General features: G+C 37.4%; 1 protein-coding gene across 3 annotated transcripts in view; it reads left to right on the top strand.

Moving 5' to 3' along the window:
• RAD54B (RAD54 homolog B) overlaps nucleotides 1-21,530 on the top strand; it is a 95,855-nt gene that overhangs the window by 18,279 nt on the left and 56,046 nt on the right. For 2 of the 3 annotated variants that reach the window (XM_081258664.1, XM_081258665.1), the window contains one exon: nucleotides 1,629-1,797. In XM_081258664.1, coding sequence (XP_081114790.1) covers nucleotides 1,629-1,797 — 169 coding nt within the window. Of the gene's footprint in view, nucleotides 1-1,628; nucleotides 1,798-19,183; nucleotides 19,573-21,530 lie in introns of those variants that run through there. The other variant, XM_081258666.1, reaches the window with a different exon arrangement.

Genomic DNA, 21,530 nt, shown 5'->3' with positions numbered 1-21,530 from the left:
CCCTCCTATGCCCCAGGACCAATGCAGCTGGTGTGTGTGGGAGGACGGGAGAAGGGGGGGCCTTGGAGGGCAGGGGACCGGCCTGGGAGCTCAGCAGCCTTCCCTGCCCAAGAGGGCCAGACAATTGCCCTCTGCTCCTCACCCTCTCTTCCTGGAGAGTGCGTCCTACCTCCCTCTCCTGATCTCCCTGGCCTCAGAGGCGCTGATCTTGTCTGGCCTCCACTTCTCCCGCCTCGGTACCCCTCCGTTCTACTGGCTCACCTTGTGGTTCCTCCCATCTCCTTGGGGGTCTGAATCCCCCACCAATGGCCAGCAGGCACCCTAGTTGTGGGGAGACGCTAACTCCGCATCTTTCCACACCGCCATCTTGACTCCTCCCTCACCTGACTTACTTTAAAATCTTATCGGATAGATTTTTGAATGTCTCTGAAATTTATTATAATGAATATTTATAGAGATATGACGACTCTGTTATTGTGAGTTGTTATTTAAAAAACATTTCAAACGTACTGTGGTAGGCAGAAAAATGGCCTTCCAAAAATGTCCATGTCCTAATCCCTGGAACCTGTGAATATGTTACCTCACGTGGCAAAAGGGACTTTGACTAAGTGATTAATGTTAAGGACCTTGAGATGGGATGGGGGGTGGTCATCCTAGATTATCCAGATGGGCCCAGTATAATCACAGAGGTCCTTAAAAGTAGAAGAGGGAGACAGATGAGAGGGTTAGAGAAAGAGATGTGATTAAGGAAGCAGGGGCAGAGAGATGCAGAGGAACTGGCTTTGAAGTAGAGGAATGGGGCCACAAGCCAAGGAATGTGGGTAGCTTTTAGAAGTTTGAAAAGTCAAGGAAATGTTTTCTCCTTTAGAACCTCCTGAAAGAAATGCTGCCCTGCTGATTACCTTGATTTTAGTCCATTAAGAGCCAAGTGAGAGTTCAAACTTACAAAATTATAAAATAAATTTGTGTTGTTTTAAGCCACTAAGTTTGTTGTAATTTGTTACAGCAGCAACAGAAAGCTAATACATATACAAAAATAGAGAAAAGAGTATATGAAGAATTTCTATGTACCCATCATCCAGCTTCAACAATTGTCAGTTTATGACAATTGTTCTTGCTTCATTGTTTCCTCTCCAGCTCCCTCCCCCCTTTTTCCCCTCTCATTATTTTGATGCAGATTCCAGGAATATCTTTTCATTTGTAAATATTTTAATATTTGCCTTTAAAACATAAGGTACTGTTAAAACAAGAACAATACAGTGCAGGTATCATTATCACTTAAATTAACAATATTTAAGTGTTTCTTTTAATATTGAGAAATTTAGCAAGAAAAAAAGCGGTTGACTGAGAATGGCATATTGTGACTTGTTTAAAACCTCATTTGATATGTTGATTAAAATACACTATAATTATAAGCATAATTTTTATTCTGTGATATCTTTCAGCTTTTATTATGTAATAAAACTAGCTTAAAAAACAAACAATAAAAATTATAATTTTTATTTTTAAGTATTCTCCATTTAGGTATGAGAAACTAGTAGCTCACATTTTCAATTAGGAATCTATTATTTAAAAATATGGGAAATTAAGTTTAATATCAGCATAAAATACATATTTTGTTCTTTTAGGTTGCTGGAAATAAGAATACTTTTCTGCAGTCACAAAATGATCCCAGAATATGCAGTTTTAATCTGCCTACTGAAGAAAGTTCTAGAGGAATTAATCATGAGGATAATTACAGGGAAAAATATTGTTTGGAAGCATCTGCAAAGACAACATCAGACCCACATCATACAGGTAAGACTGTTCAGGTTTATACTTGACCAGGCTTATTACAGTATTATTTAAATTGATTATTTACAAGAATGAATATGTTATATTTGAAAATAGTTGATGTAATACCACTAGGTCGCTGGCAGTTCAGATTTTTTGTTGTCGTAATTTATCTTTAATGATGGATTAATAACCACATCATTCAAATCTTGCATTTTGTAGTAGGCATATGTCTAAGGTTATTCATTGTAAACTTATTGGTCAAATAATGGTCTTTACCTCAAGTACCAAAATAAATTGTGTTTAAAGATTTTTTTTTTAATTTACTTATTTTTACTTATTTATTTTTGGCGTCTTCGTTGCTGCAGGTGGGCTTTCTCTAGTTGCAGTGAGTGGGGGCTACTGTTTGTTGCGATGCACAGGTGTCTCATTGCGGTGGCTTCTTTTGTTGCAGAGCACAGGCTCTAGGCGTGTGGACTTCAGTAGTTGTGACACGTGGGCTCAGTAGTTGTGGCTTGCGAGCTCTAGTGCATAGGCTCAGAAGTTGTGGTGCATGGGCTTAATTGCTCCGTGGCATGTGAGATCTTCCTGGACCAGGGCTTGAACCCATGTTCTATGTATTGGCAGGTGGATTCTTAACCACTGAGCCACCAGGGAAGTCCTAAAGATTTGATTTTTTAAAAAGTTTTAAAATGCATTAACAGCACTAAAAGAAGAGGTGAACTTTAAGTGAGTAAAACTGTTGATTCATTTTAGTCCATTGGAGTAACTTAAAATCAGTTAGATTTGAATTATGAAAGTATATAATTGCAGGAAAACCAAGCATTTAACAAGTTGAATTGACTTAAAATAATGACTATGGTTCTTTTTGCATCTGTAAGAGATTAGTATTTTTCAGGTAATTAAAAAAATTATCTAGGATGTTCATGGATGTTTATTTGGCCTGTGAAAGGCACCGTTAAGACTACATTTTTCTAAATAACATTTTATTTTTTGGTTGAATAAGGAGTGTCAGGGAGAGAGCCTCATTTGCTGGTCTATAGAATATAACTACTATTTTAGGGTACCAGTGCAAATCAACAAAGTGCCTTAAGCGCTTAACCCTTTTGAAGGAAGTTTTTGAGCTTTGTGATAATGAATAAATTTTACATAAATGGGTTCATTTCTTGTTGGGCAGAAGGGACTTCTGATTTTTCCCAACTGGCCAGGATCCTTAGTACCATTTACGTGCTCTCAAATTTGTAGCAAGTGTCAGGATGAAGCTGAGAAGGACTTTTGGTGGTATCCATTTAGGGAGATCCCTAGAGACAGCTCTGGGTATGGCAATTTACTTCTGCCCTGTTTCACTGATTTGCTCTCTCTTTATTACTTTCCTCCTTACCTCCCTCCTTTTCTCTTTTCTTCCTTCCATCTTCGTTAGGTGAATATCCTATTTTCCCAGACTTTTTTCTCTACTGTTAAGCCTGTGATGGATAATGATCCATCTATGCCTGTTTCTTTTCTATCTTGGTAGCTAATCTCTTCACCAGAGAATGATATTTAGACTCTAGAATATAATACATTTCATGTTACTGATTTGGGGCTTTTTTTGCATTCTACTATAGTTTCTCATTCTGTTCCCTGTTAAATATGAGAAGGGAGTTAAGAGTTAAAATAAATTGAAGAGGGAGTTAATTTACTCAACCTTTAATCCCTTAATCCCTTCTCTTTTTTAGTACATTCACTGGACTGGGGAACCTGTGCCAGCCTCCTGATACCCTCCTGCCTCTCATTTAGAGAGAGAGGTTAACTGGGGAAAAGAGCATTGTGAGAAACATCTTGCTTTCTGTGGTGATTGCTGGAGAGGAATGTTGTATATAGAAACGTATGGAGATGAAAGACCTGTTTAGTATATATTCACCTTTTGACATTCTTTTAATTCCAGTTCTAATCCACCTTGAAGTCAGGTCCAAGCCTGCATGTCCCAGTTAAAATGTGTCCTCATTTCCTGTTACCTTTTTATTTTGAAAAATTTCTTACATGTAGAGAGGTTGAAAGAATACTCCAGTTATCATCATAAATTCAGTAGTTGTTACCATTCTGCCTCATTTATCCCTCCCCACCCAGCCCCGCCCCGTGTATGCAATTTTTTTTTTTCTGGATCATTTGAAAATAAGTTGCAGATATCATGCCACTTCACCTCTAAATACTTCAGCATGTATATCTTAAGATTAATGTTTTCTCCTATATAACCACATTATTACACGAAACAAGATTAACAGTAATTCATAATATTTAATATCTAGTTCATCAGGAAAACCATTTTTACTTAAGCTAGTTTAAGTTTGGTTTCTTAACAACCAAAAGAGCCCTAATAAGTACATTTTCACTCTATTGAATTTTACTGTGCACTTCAAGTCTCATCAAGTCTGTTGAGGTCATACTGGATTAGGATGGACCCTAAATCTGTTGCAGGAAGGGGGACCCCTTCCAAGGGCCCGAGAGTGGGCTCTGTCTAACACTTGGAAATGAAATGTCCGAGGAGACACACGTGCTGACAAAGCAAGAGACTTTGTAGGAAGGAGCACCCGCATGGAGAGCAGGAGGGAAAGGGAACCCAGGAGGACTGCTGTGCCACGTGGCTCACATCCTGGGTTTTATGGTGATGGGATTAGTTTCTGGGTTAGTCTCTGGCCAATCATTCTGACTCAGGGTCCTTCCTGGTGGTGCACGCATGGCTCAGCCAAGAAGGAGTCCAGCGAGGAGGATTCTGGGAGGTTGGTAGGACATACGGGCTGGCGTCTCCTTTTGACTTTTCCTGAATTCTTCCGGTTGGTGGTGGCTTGTTAGTTCCATGTTCCTTACCAGGACCTCCTTTTGTAAAACAGCTCATGCAGATGGTTACTGTGGTGCCTGGCCAGGGTGGGCAGTTTTCGGTCAGTGGTTCCCCTAACAAATCCAGTGGGTGGTTATGAGGAGAGAGACATAGAAATACAGAGGGAAAAAGGCCTTGTGACAGCGGAGACAGAGATCAGAGTAATCCAGCTTCAAGCCTAGGAGCACCAAGGATTGCTGGCAACCACCAGAAACTAGAAAGAGGCACGGAAGGATTCTCCCACAGATCCTTCAGAGAGAGCATGGCCCTGCTGACGTCTTGATTTTGAACTTCTGGTCTCCAGGTTGTGAGACAACAAATTCTGTTGTTTTAAGTGTTTGTGGTACTTTGTTATAGCAGTCCTTGGTAATTAATAAAGGGAGCCCTGGACCTTCTGATACTCACGGCTATACTTACATTCTTTAGAAAAACAAAGAAGTTTTTTCATTCTTGCTGATTCCTTTTCATTGTGATGAAGTGTAAGATGAGACCATTAATTCTCCCTCAGGCTGTTCAGCTATATTCTTTATATTTTATCTATTTACCTGAGTCTCCTTCACTAAACTGGCTTACAAAGGCAGGAACTTTCTCTTGTTTGGGTTTTAAGTTAAACAGTATGAATTCAAAAACATTTTATGACTGATGGGAGGGATCTTGAAAAACTTGTACTTGAGTCCCTTGGCTAAGCCCTTTGGCTCTGAAGTAGTTCAGATAAGTCACCAAGTCAAGAAGAAGCTGCTGGAACATTATAGTTTGCAAGTATTGGTAATACTTAAAAGAGAATAGTTTCAGAAAGTGTTTGGAACAAAAGCCATATTGTAATGGATATGTGATGAGACAGGCAGATGGAGGCAGTGAATGTAAATAAATAATGTATGTAAATCAATAAAGAAATTTGGTTTTGAAGGGAAGGAGTAGTATCTTGAGGGATAGCAGGAAGCCGTAGAGGTCTTTTGGTTGTTGTTTTTAAAGGTAGTATGTTGTGGGTTGAGAGGAAAGAGGTATTGAAGAGGGGAAGATAAAAGGTATAAAAAGGGAGTGATAAAATCTCTGTTGGAGAGATAAGTGTTTTTCTAATGATTTTTAGGTCCCTGGAGATGTTTGGACATACTTTCAGGGATTTATAAATTCTCAGAGAAGCTTAGAATTCTGTGTTTTCTTTTCAATAATATGAATAAAAGTATATAAGCCTATGTTGGGTCTTTCGGTTGGCCACCATATAATTGAGGTTTTTTTTTTTAAGTGCTACTTGACTTTTTTTTTTTTTTTAAATAAATTTATTTATTTATTTTTGGCTGTTTTGGGTCTTCGTTGCTGCGCGCAGGCTTTCTTTAGTTGCAGTAAGCGGGGGCTACTCCTCATTGTGATGTTCACGCTTCTCATTGTGGTTTCTCATGTTGCGGAGCACGGGCTCTAGGCGTGTGGGCTTCAGTAGTTCTGGCATATGGGCTCAGTAGTTGTGGCTCGTGGGCTCGAGAGTGCAGGCTCAGTAGTTGTGGCACAAGGGCGTAGCTGCTCTGCGGCACATGGGATCTTTGTGGACAAGGGCTTGAACCCGTGTCCCCTGCATTGGCAGGTAGATTCTTAACCACTGTGCCACCAGGGAAGCCCTATAATTGAGTATTATTATTATTATTATTATTTTTTGGCGGTACGCGGGCCTCTCACTGTTGTGGCCTCTCCCGTTGCAGAGCACAGGCTCCGGATGCACAGGCTCAGCGGCCATGGCTCACGGGCCCAGCCGCTCTGTGGCATGTGGGATCTTCCCAGACCGGGGCATGAACCCATGTCTCCTGCATTGGCAGGCGGACTCTCAACCACTGCGCTACCAGGGAAGCCCTAATTGAGTATTATTACAAGATTTTGTGTCCGCAAATGAGAGCAGAGGTACACAGAATGGGGTATACTCCTACCAAATGAAAATTTCGTATATTCAGATTAAGGATAGTCAAAGAATTGAGCCCTCATGTGCCGTATTGGAGAAGAAGCTTGTTGGACACAAAAGGACTTGTATGTGCCAAATATTTTGGTACCATACTTATATTGTGATTAGCAGTTTAATTTCAGTAAAATAACACTGTCATTAAATTAATGTGATTTTTGAATTTTATTGGTTTATAATTAATTTATAAGTGTTTGATTTATCTTTGAAATCTTTTTTCCGTACATTTAGAGCTCCTGCATTCTTTTTTTCTTCTTCTTTCTTTTTTTTTTTTGGCCCTGCCGCATCGCTTGTGGGATCTCATAGTTCCATGACCAGGGATTGAACCCAGGCCATGGCAGTGAAAGCCCGAAATCCTAACCACTAGGCCACCAGGGAACTCCCCTACCTCATTCTTTTTAAAAGCTACAGAATATTCCATTGTGTGGATTTGCCAAATGTACTTAACCAGTGCCATATTAATGGATATTTAGGTTGCTTGGTATCTTTTCTTATTACAAACAAAGCTACAATGAATAGCTGTATATTATAATCATATGTGAGAATGTATTCATAGGATACCTTTGAGTATCAAAGGTCTCAAGGTATGTGCATTTACCTAAGTGTCCATTGACAGATGAATGGGTAAAGAAGATGTGGCACATATATACAATGGAATATTACTCAGCCATAAAAAGAAACGAAATTGAGTTATTTGTAGTGAGGTGGATGGACCTAGAGTCTGTCCTACAGAGTGAATAAGTCAGAAAGAGAAAAACAAATACCATATGCTAACACGTATATATGGAATGTAAAAAAAAAAATGGTTCTGATTAACCTAGGGGTAGGACAGGAATAAAGACGCAGACGAGAGAATGGACTTGAGGACACGGGGAGAGGAAAGTGTAAGCTGGGATGAAGTGAGAGAGTAGCATTGACATATATACACTACCAAATGTAAAATAGATAGCTACTGGGAAGCAACTGCATAGCACAGGGAGATCAGCTCGGTGCTTTGTGACCACCTAGAGGGGTGGGATAGGGAGGGGGGGAGGGAGACGCAAGAGGAAGGGGATATGGGCATATATGTATACATGTAGTGAATTCACTTTGTTATACAGCAGAAACTAACACAACATTGTAAACCAATTATGCTTCAAGAAAGATGTTAAAAAAATAAAATAAAAACAAAGTGTGGAGAAGTGGTGATTTAAGCAAGATAAAATATGCAAACAGGATAAGCATAATGGAAAGAAAGGAAAAAATTTTTCTTTTTTTTTTTTTTTTGTAGTGCACGGGCCTCTCACTGTTGTGGCCTCTCCCTTTGCGGAGCACAGGCTCCGGACGCACAGGCTCAGTGGCCGTGGCTCACCGGCTCAGCCGCTCTGTGGCATATGGGATCCTCCCGGACCGGGGCACGAACCCATGTCCCCTGCATTAGCAGGCAGACTCTCAACCACTGCGCCACCAGGGAAGCCCCTGGGAAACAATTTTTTTAACATTAGTTAATATGCTTTTGGTTCAAGTATTGTTAAAAATACTGGATTATAAAATTGAATTTTATTAGTATGTATATCTGGAAATTGCAGGCTTTAGGATTGACTGATGTAGCAGTTTAAAGGATGTCATTATGATCCCAATTTCTGTCTACTTCTGTCATCCACAAGATTGGCTTCATTCTTAGACTGGTTCCCCTCATGTTAAATGATAGATACCAGCAACCATTGGGACCAGATACTTCCTTTTTCTCGTCAATCTGATGATATGTAGATGGTCCCTACTCATAATCGTTAAATAAGGTTTCTTGGGCTTCCCTGGTGGCGCAGTGGTTGAGAGTCTGCCTGCCAGTGCAGGGGACATGGGTTTGTGCCCCGGTCTGGGAAGATCCCACATGCCACGGAGTGGCTGGGTCCGTGAGCCATGGCCGCTGAGCCTGCGCGTCCGGAGCCTGTGCTCCACAACGGGAGAGGCCACAACAGTGAGAGGCCTGCATACTGCAAAAAAATAAATAAATAAATAAAATAAAAAAATAAGGTTTCTTAACTTTGTGCTGATATTGAGTTACTTTCCTGTGTCCAGAGGGATTCCTAACTTTAGACCTATTGTACCTCAGTGAAGAAGAAGCCTAAGTGGCTTCTGAGAATCATCAGATTCACACTCTCCATCCCTTCCTTGGACGTGGGAGCTATCTCACCAAAATTTCCTGGCTGCTACCTGCTGGGGGAACACCCATGTTAACTATACTGAAAAATGATTAAGTGAAAAATGTTAAGTTAAAATAAAGATGAGTAGCTTTAGCAACATTTTTAGTATACAAAATTTAACAAAAGGCTAATTTCCTTTAGCTTACAATGTTTTTACCCCAAAGGTAAGACTTGGTCAAACTGAGTTCCTTAATAGGTGGCTGGGAGCTATTTAAAGAAAATGTATGTAAATTTAGATGGTATAGAGTAGGTCTGTGATTCACATAGCATGGCTGGATTAAGTTTTCATAATTTGACTCTGTGAGATAATAGAAAGTGTCTGTATTGGTCTCTACCCCCAGTTCCTGGCACAGAGGTCCTAAAACCCTTGTAATTTCCTCAGTGATAAGAGCTTTAGGAGCATCTTTTTTTTCTTCTAATATTTGGTCTTTGACCTTAGTTCCTGACACAGAGTTCCTAAATCCCTTGGAATTTCCTGGGTGATAGAAATGTCTTTTGTTCTAATGAGGTGACTCTGGGTGGGCTCCTGGTTGAGGGCTGGTCACCAGAAAGACTAAGCCGTGATTAGAAACTTGGAATTTCCAGCCCCATTCCCATTCTCCAGAGAGGGGAGATGAGCTTGAAATGGAGTTGATGGTTGATCATGCCAATGTGATGAAACCTCCATAAAAATCCCAAAAGTACGGGGTTTGGAACCTTCCGCGTTGGTGAACATATGGAGGTGCTGAGAGAGTGGTGGTGCCCCGAGAGGGCATAGACACTCCGAGCCTTTTACCTGTGCCTTGCCTATGCATCTCTTCCGTCTGAATGTTCATCTTTTATCATATACTTTTTTTTATTTTTGAATTTTATTTTTTTATACAGCAGGTTCTTATTAGTTATCCATTTTATACATATTAGTGTATATATGTCAATCCCAGTCTCCCAATTTTATCATATACTTTTATAATTAACTCGTAAAAGTAAGTAAACTGTTTTCCTGAGTTTTGTGAGCTGCTCTAGCAAATTAATTGAACCTGAGGAGGGGGTCCTAGGAACCTCTGATTTATAGCCGATTGGTCAGACAGAAAAGAAGCACAGCTGACAACCTGGACTTGTGATTGGCATCTCAAGTGGGGTGGGAGCAGTCTTGTGGGACTGAGCCCTTAAGCTGTGGGATGTGTTGCTGTCTCCAGATAGATAGTGTCAGGATTGAGTTGAATTGTAGAACACCCAGCTGGTGTCGGAGTGGTATGAAAGTAAAGGAGAAACACAGCAGGAGCACTGAGTTTTTCCTTCTTAGACTTCTTTCAGTTCTGTAAGGGTTTTCAAGATCCCTGTTAACCTAGGTTTTGATTGTCTTTTTTTTGGTTGCACCACGTGGCTTGCAGGATCTTAATTCCCTGACCAGGGATTGAACCCAGGCCCGTGGCCGTGAAAGTGCTGAGTTCTAACCACTGGACCGCCAGGGAATTCACGATTTTGATTGTCTTGAGTGCTTAACATTACAGGGTATCATCACCAAAGCACAGTGCTGAAGTATGAGATATAAATGCTATAACTGAGAATGATTCTTAGGGTTTGGATTCACCCTGGCTTTTAACCCTGTTTTTATGTGGCAGATTTTTAAAGTGTCGTCTTCCTCACGTACTGCAGTGTGATATATGCCTTCTCAGATTCTCTTGCCACCGTGTGCTTCCTAGACTGACTGCTTCACTGCACCGCACTGTACTGCCCCACTTGATCCACCACCTCACGGTGGCTGCCACCCCACCGGGCCGACGAACCACACTCTGAGAGGGTCTGGTGGATGACACACCACACCACAGGGCTTGGGGGTAGCACCCTGTGCCCCTGTGGAGGCTGGATGACACAGGTTGAAAGTGTGGTAGAGTTTATTCCTAGTGGGATGAGCTTGGCTACTGGGAAATGGGAGACAGGAGGGAACCTGCCTGATAAACTCCACATCTTCCTCCATGGACTACTCTGAGGAATGGTTTCTTTTTGTAGTCTATCAGGAGATATTCCAAAGAGAGTACCAAGTGGATGCATTTGCCAAGCGACCTACTCTGTGTTTTCATAGCTTGTTGTAAAGACGTAGCCAGCACTTTTAAAAATAGTATTTATTTATTTACTTATATTTTGGCGTCGTGGCCTTCCCGACCAGAGATCGAACCCGTGCCCCCTGCAGTGGAAGCATGGAGTCTTAACCACTGGACTGCCAGAGAAGTCCCGCAGCCACCATTTTACATAGTTCCTTGCTTCAGTTTATTTTTTTTCACTCTTGATGCCCTGTATATGCAACGCCCAAGTAAAGCCTCAGCATTCTAGTCATTGCTTCAGGCCCTGTTTGCCAGAAAACCTGGGCTAAGAAAAAGATTAATAAGGCATAATATCCTTACCTTGGTGTTTTTTTTTTATCTCCTAAAATATAGAAATAATCTCAGTAGTCATGGTGAGCTTTTTGCCTAACAAGTAGTTCATAGAAAAAAAAAATCACTCCTACCCACAGTAATTCCTTATTTATTAAATTTAATAGATCTAATTATCTAAATTCTATTTTAGAAATTTAGCTTTGTTCAAACTTCTCACATTTTTAATAGCTAAAGAGTTAAAATACATTAGCTGCTATTATTTTATTTTTAAGGATGCTTTTTTGAACATATTAGAATTTTCAAACATTAAGAAAAGTTGATCATTTTACATTGACTACTCATATACCAACCACCTAGATTCCAGAATTAAAATTTTACTGTATTTGCTTTATTGCATATCTATTCATCCATTCATCCATCAGTCTATCTTACTTTTATTTTTTATTTATTTATTTATTTTAAAATATTTACTTATTATTTACCTTGGCTGCGCCAGGTCTTAGTTGCAGCATGCGGGATCTTTAGTTGTGGCATGCGGGCTTCTTAGTTGCAGCATGCATGTGGGATCCAGTTCCCAGACCCGGGATCGAACCCGGGCCCCTTGGATTGGGAGCGTGGAGTCTTACCCACTGGACCACCAGAGAAGTCCCTATCTTACTTTTTAAAAATGAATTTTAAAGTTGCAGACATCAGTACATTTTCCTCAGAATACTTCATGCATTCATTAAGATTAATGTACCTAAATACGTTTCTCCCCATAAAATTATCTAAAATACTACAGGTAAAGCTAGGCTCTTATATATTTTACCTGTAGAAATTGGTATTATTGATGTGAGTGGTGTGTTTCAAATAAATGATACCATACAGTATACATATATCTACCTACAACTTGATTTTTTCATTCACTAATGTCAAAGATAAACAAAGCCAGACATTAGTTAAAGCAGTGGAAACAGATTTTATTCAGTAACTCCTGACAGTGGGGTAGAGACCTGAGCTCCATTCTTATTTGTGCAGCTTTTGAAGGGAGGATGAGGGAGTCAGAGAGGGAGCTCAAGTAGAGTCAGGGAAGTGAAAAATTACAAAAGGTAGGTCTGTGTAAATGAGATTAGGGCAGCTCTGTCTGCTAGCTAGCAGTTATCAAAGTTAGGAAGGATTATACCTTCTCACTAAGACTGGGAGGCCTTGGCTCTGTTCTTCCTGATAATTATATTTCAAAGGAATGACTTTCAGGTCCTTGAGAAAGACACTCCTGAGTTGTGGGAGATTTAGTAAATGCGCTACCAAAGGGAGGTCAGGGGCCTAGGGTCAGGTGTTAGCTAGAACAAACAGTAAATTCTTTTGATAGCTCTGAGCTTTTCCAGAATGGAGCTCACAAGGAGGCTAGGTTGGGGCCTTTAGGCTGCTAGAGGCCATCCTAGGGTTGGTCAGGTCTCTTAGTGCAGGGGTTTGGATGGAGTTGTTCCGTGCTGAGAGTACTTTGCAGTTCTCACTAGTATGCTTTGGAGACTTTTGTTTTCATTTTAGAACAACAGATGTACCTATTCTTATAATTGCTGCAGGGTACACCATGGTATGAATATAACATGATTTATTTAGGATTTTTATTAAAAACAATCCTTCAGTGAACATCCTTGTGCATGTGGTCTTATGAACTTATGCAAATATTTCTCAGTTGTCAGATCATAATGTGTTTACATTATATTTTAATATGGTTTGCTAACTGCCTTCTGAAATGGCTCTGCCATCATTACTGTATGAGAGAATTTATTTCCCCAAATTCCTTAACACATGCTATTAAACTTTTTAACTTTTGCCAGTTGAATGGGTAAAAACAACTATGGTCTTTTACCTTCCATCTCCCTGATTACTTGTTGAGCTCTTTATATATTGGACATTTATATTTTATTCTTTAAATTCTGTTTGTATTCTATATTTGTTTTTCTGTTGCATTGTTTTTCTTAGTTTGTAAGAATTATTTATAATTTAATTTTGATTATCTAAGTAATATGAATATATTTTTATAAATTTCATAGTAATACAGTTAAGTTAAAAGTTCTTAACTGTTCCTGTCAATCTTAGCCTCCTTCCAGTAATAGCTGCTGTCATTAGTTTGGTACCTATCCTTCTATACCAAAGCTGTCCAATAGAAATATAATATAAATCATATATAAATATTAAAAAAATTTCTAGTAACCATGTTAAAAAGTAAAAAGAAGCAGGTGAAATTAATTTTAATTATACATTTTAATTAACTCAATATGTATATCATCTCAACATGTAATTAAAAGTTATTAATTATTATTATTCATATTACGTCTTTGAAAGCTGGTGTATATTTTACATTTACAGCATATCTCAATTTGGATGCTGTATTTATTTTGAATTCTTGATTAGTATTTAGATTTCATAAGATTTATGAAATAAATAAGTTCTAAACATACATAAAAGTTGTCCATTAGCTGAATTGAGTTGTAAAAAATTTCTGTTTATATTTGTATCTACATCAACAACTAGTTCATCTTTTTTAGAAGAATTGATATGACTTGGAAACAAAAGCATATCAGTTTCAAAAATATGTCTGTCCAAGTTAAGCAAATTTACTAATTCCTGTGTCAACTCAGTATTATTAACATTGAATTCAAAAGAGCAGTGTATAAATTTAAAAGCAGCTCTAAATTTATCAATATCAACAAAGTGTTTTTTAAATTTTTCTTGTAGTTTTTTCATGCAATTTACATAAAACTTAATTATAATTAAAATTTTCTGTCGATTCATGTTAGAGGGATATATACGGTTAGTTACTGAGTTGTATGTTTATGGAAATTTTTACATTAAACATATATTCTTTTACCTATCTAACCAGGTCACAAATATGCCTTTCTTTTCCTTGGATTTTCAAATTTAGCTCACTCATATACAGTGTGATATTGATGAGAAAACGTAAATCACATTGCCATTTTTTTGTCTTTGATTATTGAATGTTTAGCAAGTATTCTTTTTGTTTTAAGAAAAATCTTGAGTTGGAGTTAACAGTACAATAATTATAAACAATAATAATTATAAATTTTATAGACAGTATAATAATTTATAAAACTCTCCATGACTCAACCAATGAGCACTGGCAAAGAACAAAAAAAATCATTAAATAGTGTTCTATTTTTTTCTTTTTTAACCAGTTCCATAAACTGGTATTTGCATATGTATTCCAAATGGTTTTAACAACTATATTCTTGACATTTTTCATAGAGTCTGCTCTAGAAAGTTGAGCACAATATTTTCATAATGTGTGTGGAACAGAGTAATAAATGAAATATTAATTTCTTGTTTTAAAATTTCAATAAATCCAGATTTTTAAACTTAACCTAACAGAGCATCATGTATTGCAGTAGAACTATTATTTTTCCATGTCTAGCTGAAATTCTTTGACAGATATAGGTTAAAAAATATCTGTGTTATGAGTTCATATATCTATTTGGTCATGAATTGATAACATTTCTCTGTAAATTTTGAAGTCCTTGAGATAAAATGTGACCCATGCGTTAATAGGGCAGTATCTCTTTTATTGTATAACTTTTATTGTATAACTTATTGTATAACTCATTTAAATCTAAAGAGAAGTACTTGCAATTTTTAAAATATTGAATCAATTGATGTTTGATATGTTAGGTCTTGTATTCTACAGGCAATTATTGATTGCTTAATTGAAGATCTTTCGTTTTTAAAATATCATTTAAAATCTTTTCCCCATAATTTTCTGACAAAATTTCCATAACTGAAATAGTATATATGTATTTACCATCTCTTTACTAAACATGGTTTTCTTTTTTTGTGTGTGCAAGAAACCAAACCATTTTATAGCTGGCCAAAGTTACAAGGTCAGACGTTGTTACATATTATTTAAAAATATTTCTGGATATTTAATTCTGATTTGAGGAGACTAAACTTCATCAGTTCTTGTTTGTTGAGAGGAAACTGCTTGTCAGATTTACTATGTGTCTGTTGACAATATCTCTTAGTGTTGTCTAGTTTATTTTCTTGAACTTTTAAAAATGCATTAAACAGCTTATTCCTGTTGTTCTGCTTTAGCAAATTGCATTTGGTATTCAGTATGAAATATGTAATATACTTTAGTTCGGTCTCTCATATTTTTCTTTATTATTCCAGTAAGAGTACTAGCTTCTGCATCTGCACTTGATTCTGCATCAGTAGTATACTTTTTTATATTAAAAAGTTTGCCCATTATTTTTTTAGCTAGAAAAATAATTTAATTATAATTAAGACAGAATAAGTAATTCAGATTAATAATCAATTACAGTTTACACAGGGTATCAGTATAATTTGTGCTGTCTGCACAAAATATTCAAACAAATCCATTAAATGTTATATCACTGCATAGAAAAAATTCATTCAAGCAAAGTCAGTTTAAGATTGACTACACTGCTGATGTGATTATGTGTAATGTCAAGAAAAATTCTACCAGACAAGTTAAACAGGCAAGAAGACTTTACTCAAGACTACTGCGGACTTCCCTGGTGGCAGGGTGGTTAAGAATCCGCCTGCCAATGCAGGGGACACGAGTTTGAGCCCTGGTCTGGAAAGATCCCACATGCCGTGGAGCAGCTAAACCCATGTGCCACAACTACTGAGCCTACACTCTAGAGCCAGTGAGCCACAACTACTGAAGCCCACGTGCTGTAACTACTGAGCCCGTGTGCTGCAAGTACTACTGAAGCCCATGCGCCTAGAGCCTGTGCTCTGCAACAAGAGAAACCACCTCAATGAGATGCTCATGCACTGCAACGAAGACCCAATGCAGCCAAAAATAAATAAATAAAATAAATAAATTAAAAGAATCCGCCTGCCAGTGCAGGGTACATGGGTTCGATCGCTGCTCCAGGAAGATCCCACATGTTGCGGAGCAACTAAGCTTGTGCCCCACAGCTCCTGAGCCTGTGCTCTAGAGCCTGTGATCCACAGCTACTGAGCCTGCATGCCACAAATACTGAAGCCCGCATGCCTAGAGCCCATGCTCCGCAACAAGAGAAGCCACACACCACAACAAAGGGTAGCTCCTGCTCACTGCAACTAGAGAAAGCCCATGTGCAGCAACAAAGACCCAACGCAGCCAAAATAAATAAATAAATAATTTATTTAAAAAAATAAAGACTATTGCAACAGGGGAGAGAGACTGAACTCAACTGCTACTACAACAGGGATGTATAGCCGATGGCAGGGTAAGGGAGGCAGTGGGTGGAAAATTACTGAGAGGAACTTGGTTAGGTATTAAGGGTGGGAGTATGAAGAATTTGGTTAGGTATCAAGGGTAGGGGGATTCTCTATAAACTGGTTTAGCAGCATCCTTGCTAAAGTCCTAGTTGAGAAGAAGGCTCAGAGGAGCCTGACTAACTGTTTGGTCCATGAGGGAGTTCTTGTCCGTAATACTAGGAGCAATAGTATCATTTGTGACAAAAGGGTTAAGTAAAATGTAATCCTACCCAAACAATAAAGTTGTGTTTAATGGAAAAATATGCTGCTTCAGGCAAAAAATTTTGTTTAAATTAATTAAAATCCAATAAAGTAAAAAATTCAGTCCCGTTAACCACATTTAAAATGCTCAATAGCTGGACTTCCCAGGTGGTCCAGTGGGGCCAAAAAAAAGAAAAAAAAAATGCTCCATAGCTACCTGCAACTCATGGCTCCTGTAATTGGGCAGAAGAGTTCCAGACCTTCTTGGAGTACATTTTCATACCTATGTATGGACCTGCATTCTATACCTACACATATATTTTCTGTACCTACAGAAATATTTAGCTTTGGGTGTTTTGGGTAAGCATAATGGGATTATATTGTATGTATTTTTGTTTTACTTGCTTTTTTCACTTACCATATATTTTGGAGCTTGTTCTATGTCAATACACAGAAATCTACCTTTTGCATTTTAGTGCTGCCCAGAGTAGACCATAGTATGGATATACTTTAGTGACTTTAACTTGTCCCCAACTGATGTGCTCTTTGATTGCTTCCAATACTATGCAACTACTAAGAAGGCTCTGCTGCTCCTTGTGTGTTTGAGTATTTTTCAAGGTAGACTCTGAGAAGTAAAATTACTGCAATTTTAGAAGTTTTTACACATGTAAACTGTTAATACGTACTCTGAGATTGCCATCACAAATGCCATTTTACACTCTCATGAACGGTACAGAAGAGTACTCTGCCCTGCACCTTCATCCACTCCTGACATTTTCAGTCTTTAAGAATTTTGCCAGTCTTATGGACGAAGATCATTTTTGGTATACATTTCCTTGATAGTGAGATTGAACGTTTTTTCACATTTCCTTATGGATGTCTTATGGATGAAAATCATTTTTGGTATACATTTCCTTGATGGTGAGATTGAACGTTTTTCACATTTCCATTAGCTCTTCATTTCTTAACACAATGCCTGTATTTCTTCCAAAAATAATAATATTGTTTAAAGACAGTACATATCCTGTGTTTTTACTTTCCTTTGAGTAACTGTGGTCAGGTTGTTGGAGCAGGTCAATTTTCAGTTTGCATCTCTAGGGGCAAGAATCATTTGCATTAATATTTTCTACAATTTTACTCAGCAACAAAACTGCTCAAAGACGGTGAAAGGCTAGGACTACTAAAAATCAGATTACCCAGTAGAGTATGCCAGAAAACACCTAGCATCCTATAGTGCACCCTGCAATCTTTCACTTTTTTTTCCTGACAAATAACACATTCTAGCACATTGTCTGGCTCAGAGTGAGAACTTAATAAATTTAATTTAATTCTCTTCTGTTGAAAGAATGAAAAACAAAGTAATTGAAAATTGATGGCATTTCTGTAGAAGTATAGTTCTCTGGATAGGGGCTGTATCTAGATTTACCTTTGTTTTCTTTGGGCCTTTCTCAGTGCTTGGGAACATTTTTACAGGTGTTCAGTAATTGATTGAATGGAACTGTGTTCAAGTATGTTCTAATTCATTCTCCTATCTGGAGAAACATGTATGTCAGGAGAAAATAGGCTTCTTTGTTTACATTGTTATTTATCATGTTTCAGACACAGATTAGAAAATATATCCTAAACACACAAATTGGTGGCCTTGCAAATGACTAGACTAGCTGTTTCCTTTCATAGTCCAAATTGTGTGAATATGGCTAAATAAAGATCGTACTCTATAATAATAGCAAATGCGATTTTGTTGTGTGCAGTCTTAAGGTGTTATTATGCTGTTCTTACTGTGAATGGTGTTTTTTACACATGCTAAAGCAGGCTAGCATATTCATATACGTTACAGCTGGAATAATGCATTGCTTTAAAAACATAATTTTTATCTGCTTTTTAGATTTAGTGTTCAACAAAAATTTCTTCTTAAGTAACTGAAAAAATAAAAAATACACGGTGGCTACTGTAGACTGTAAAATGAAGGAGAAGCTTAGCTTTACCGTGGAGTCTGAGCTGGGTGTAACCTAACTAGCTAGAGGATATGCAATTCCTGATTGACAGCAGGACCAGCATTATGCAGATTTTGTAAGAGAGAACAGCAGCTCAGAAACAGTGATTAGGGGCTCTGTTAGGAATCACTACATTCACCACTCATATCTTTAGTTTTTCATTTTTCTGTCTACTGGATTTGTAAACAAATAGTACAAAACAGTTCCTCTTTTGTTTTTATTAAAGTGATACTGCAGTGCAGTTTAAGTCTATCAGCTAGGCAAACGTGTTGGAATTCGATATTCTCCCTAAATTAGCTAATTTTTAGCTGTGTTCCATGCTTATCTCTAGACCTTTGTGTATTAAATCCTACCTCGAGCTGTTCTCTTTATACACAAGTGTGTTTTGCTTGTGCCTTCCTGTCTTCTTCAGTGAGAAGCTTTATGTAGGTCAGGCTTGGCTTAAGCAGATTTCCTGAACCTGCGTCAGCTTAAGCTGGAGGAATTTTAATAAACCCTCCCCTGTAGGCGTGGGCCTAAATGAGGCTAGCCTAGTTAAGCCTGATCTTTTTCTGTTTGTGAAAAGAGCTGAGCAGAGCTGAAGGCTGCATGGTGGTTTCAGAAACTGCCTACTTAATTTGAAAAGAACAATGGTAGGAAAAGCTAGATCTTCCAATTTTACCTTATCTGAAAAGCTTGATTTGTTAAAGCTTGTGAAGCCATATGTTAAAATTCTGGAAGAACACACTAACAAACATTCAGTAATAGTGGAAAAGAATAGATGTTGGGATATCATAGCAGTTAACTATAATGCAAGTGGAGTAGACCGCCCTCCTCGAACAGCGCAGGGCCTACGCACTCTTTACAAAAGGCTCAAAGAATATGCCAAACAGGAGCTATTGCAGCAAAAAGAGACCCAATCAGATTTTAAAAGCAATATTTCTGAGCCAACCAAGAAAGTTATGGAGATGATTCCCCAGATTTCCAGTTTTTGCCTGATAAGAGACAGGAACCACACACAAAGGTAAGCTTTATTTTATTTTGTTGTGAAAATTATGGCGCCTCCTATCTATTGGGCTCTGGCTTAGTTGTGATAAAGATATGCATAGTAAGCATCCCCACTACGGGAGCAGTGAATAGTGTCTTTGTTTTGCATTCTTAAACAAGAAAAGTGAGGCTATAAGGAATTTTTCTGCTGCACTGGATTTAAGCCACTTTTTATTGTCTTCCCCTCCCCCTTCCCTCCTTCTGTAGTTTCTAAAAAGTAAAGGTTAGGGAGGAATAAATGGGATGTAATTTGTGACATTACCTCATAAACTTTTTAAGCCTTAAAATTAAATTGTTTAATTAGCTTCCGAGAGATACCTTTTTCTTATTTCATTTAAGATTACATTTCATTAGAATTTTCAATTTTGTATAAAGTTAGCAGTGTCAGGAAAAATGGAACCCTTGCTTTTTTTTATGAATTATCAGTGTCTACACTTACTGAATATTAATTGAGCTAAAAACCTAAAATGATCAATTAAGTAAACTTGTTAATGGCATCATTGTATATATTAAAGTGTAAAGTATTTTTAAATGTACAGTTTAAAGTATTTTTCTAACTTACATTCAAAATAAAAAAGACAAGAACACAAGAAAAGGAGTTAATGCCTAATTAGGGATTCAGATTACTTAATAAAACTAAAAACTTTTGTTGTTTTTACACATTAATGGTCTAGTTTCACTTTGATTTGGGGTCATACAGGAAAGGGTAAGCTCTCCCATACTATTCTGCAAGGGTATCAAACTATGAATTTTAATATATCAATAAGAGCAACTGGATTAGAAACAGTTTTTTTGGTTGAATTTGTGCTCTACACATAACTACTTGCCTAGAAATCTTCAAAAACTATTATCCTGCTGCTGATTCAGATTTTAACCTCTGGCAAAAGATAAAAATGGCAGCTACAGGCTTCTTCTGAATCATTTAGGGTAATTTAAGCAAACTGTAAACTCCTTGTTAGTTGAGGAACCTTTCAAACAAAACTTTACAAGGTACTTTCCTATTGGTGGAAGAGTCATTATATAAGCAAAATTATTAATTACCTATGAAATCCCTTTGAAGTTAGGGAAGAAATGGAAAAAACCTTTTTAGCCAAACATATTTGTTATTTTGATAATTTACTAGGATAATATTTTTGAGCCCAGCTTCTTACCATATACTTCTTATTTCTAGTTGATAGCATAGCAAAAAAATAGCACCAGTGGGAATCCAAGATGTGTATACACAGTATATTAATTCATGGGATCACTGCTTAAACTGTTCACTGTGATGACAAATGATTAAATCCTAGTATGCTGAATGTCCAAAAAAAGAAAAAAACTCCACAGTAAGACTGTTTTATACTCATTAAAATTTTTTCCCTCTTTGAATCATAAAGAACAGTGGCTTTGCATTATAGGTATAAAACTACCCTTTGGGTATAGGTTTTTATAATTTGAAAACTACACATAGAAACTGTAGTTTTATCAAGTTGTGTATTTTAAAAATACACAGGTATAGAAGAGAAATAATATATAAGATACAAAGATATATTTACATTTTGACCGCTTGTGTGTGTGTGTGTGTATGTATATATGGTATATATACACGTACATACATAGAATATATATACCTACACAGTCAATCTTTGGGACACCAACGTTTCTCTGATAAAACGAGTTGATTTACACATTTCTATACCTACTGTTTAAACAATCAGTTTTTCAGATTCTAAAGGTAAGAATATCAGAAATATGCCAATTAAATGCTTATTTTTGTTAGCGTGTCTGCTCTGCCACTTTCTCTATACTAGCATTTTAATTTATAATATATTTATGCATTTAATATACTTATACTTGTTTGACATCATCTCAAATCTTAATTATCTCAGAAGTTTATAATTCACTATCTTAATTATGCTTCTATATAAATATGACTGTTAATCTCCTCAAACTATA

This window comes from Mesoplodon bidens (assembly GCF_964165515.1).
Source record: "Mesoplodon bidens genome assembly, chromosome: 16".
Classification (NCBI taxonomy): domain Eukaryota; kingdom Metazoa; phylum Chordata; class Mammalia; order Artiodactyla; family Ziphiidae; genus Mesoplodon; species Mesoplodon bidens.
Note: the sequence above shows the minus strand (reverse complement) of the source record. Positions and strands in the feature narration are given on the sequence as shown.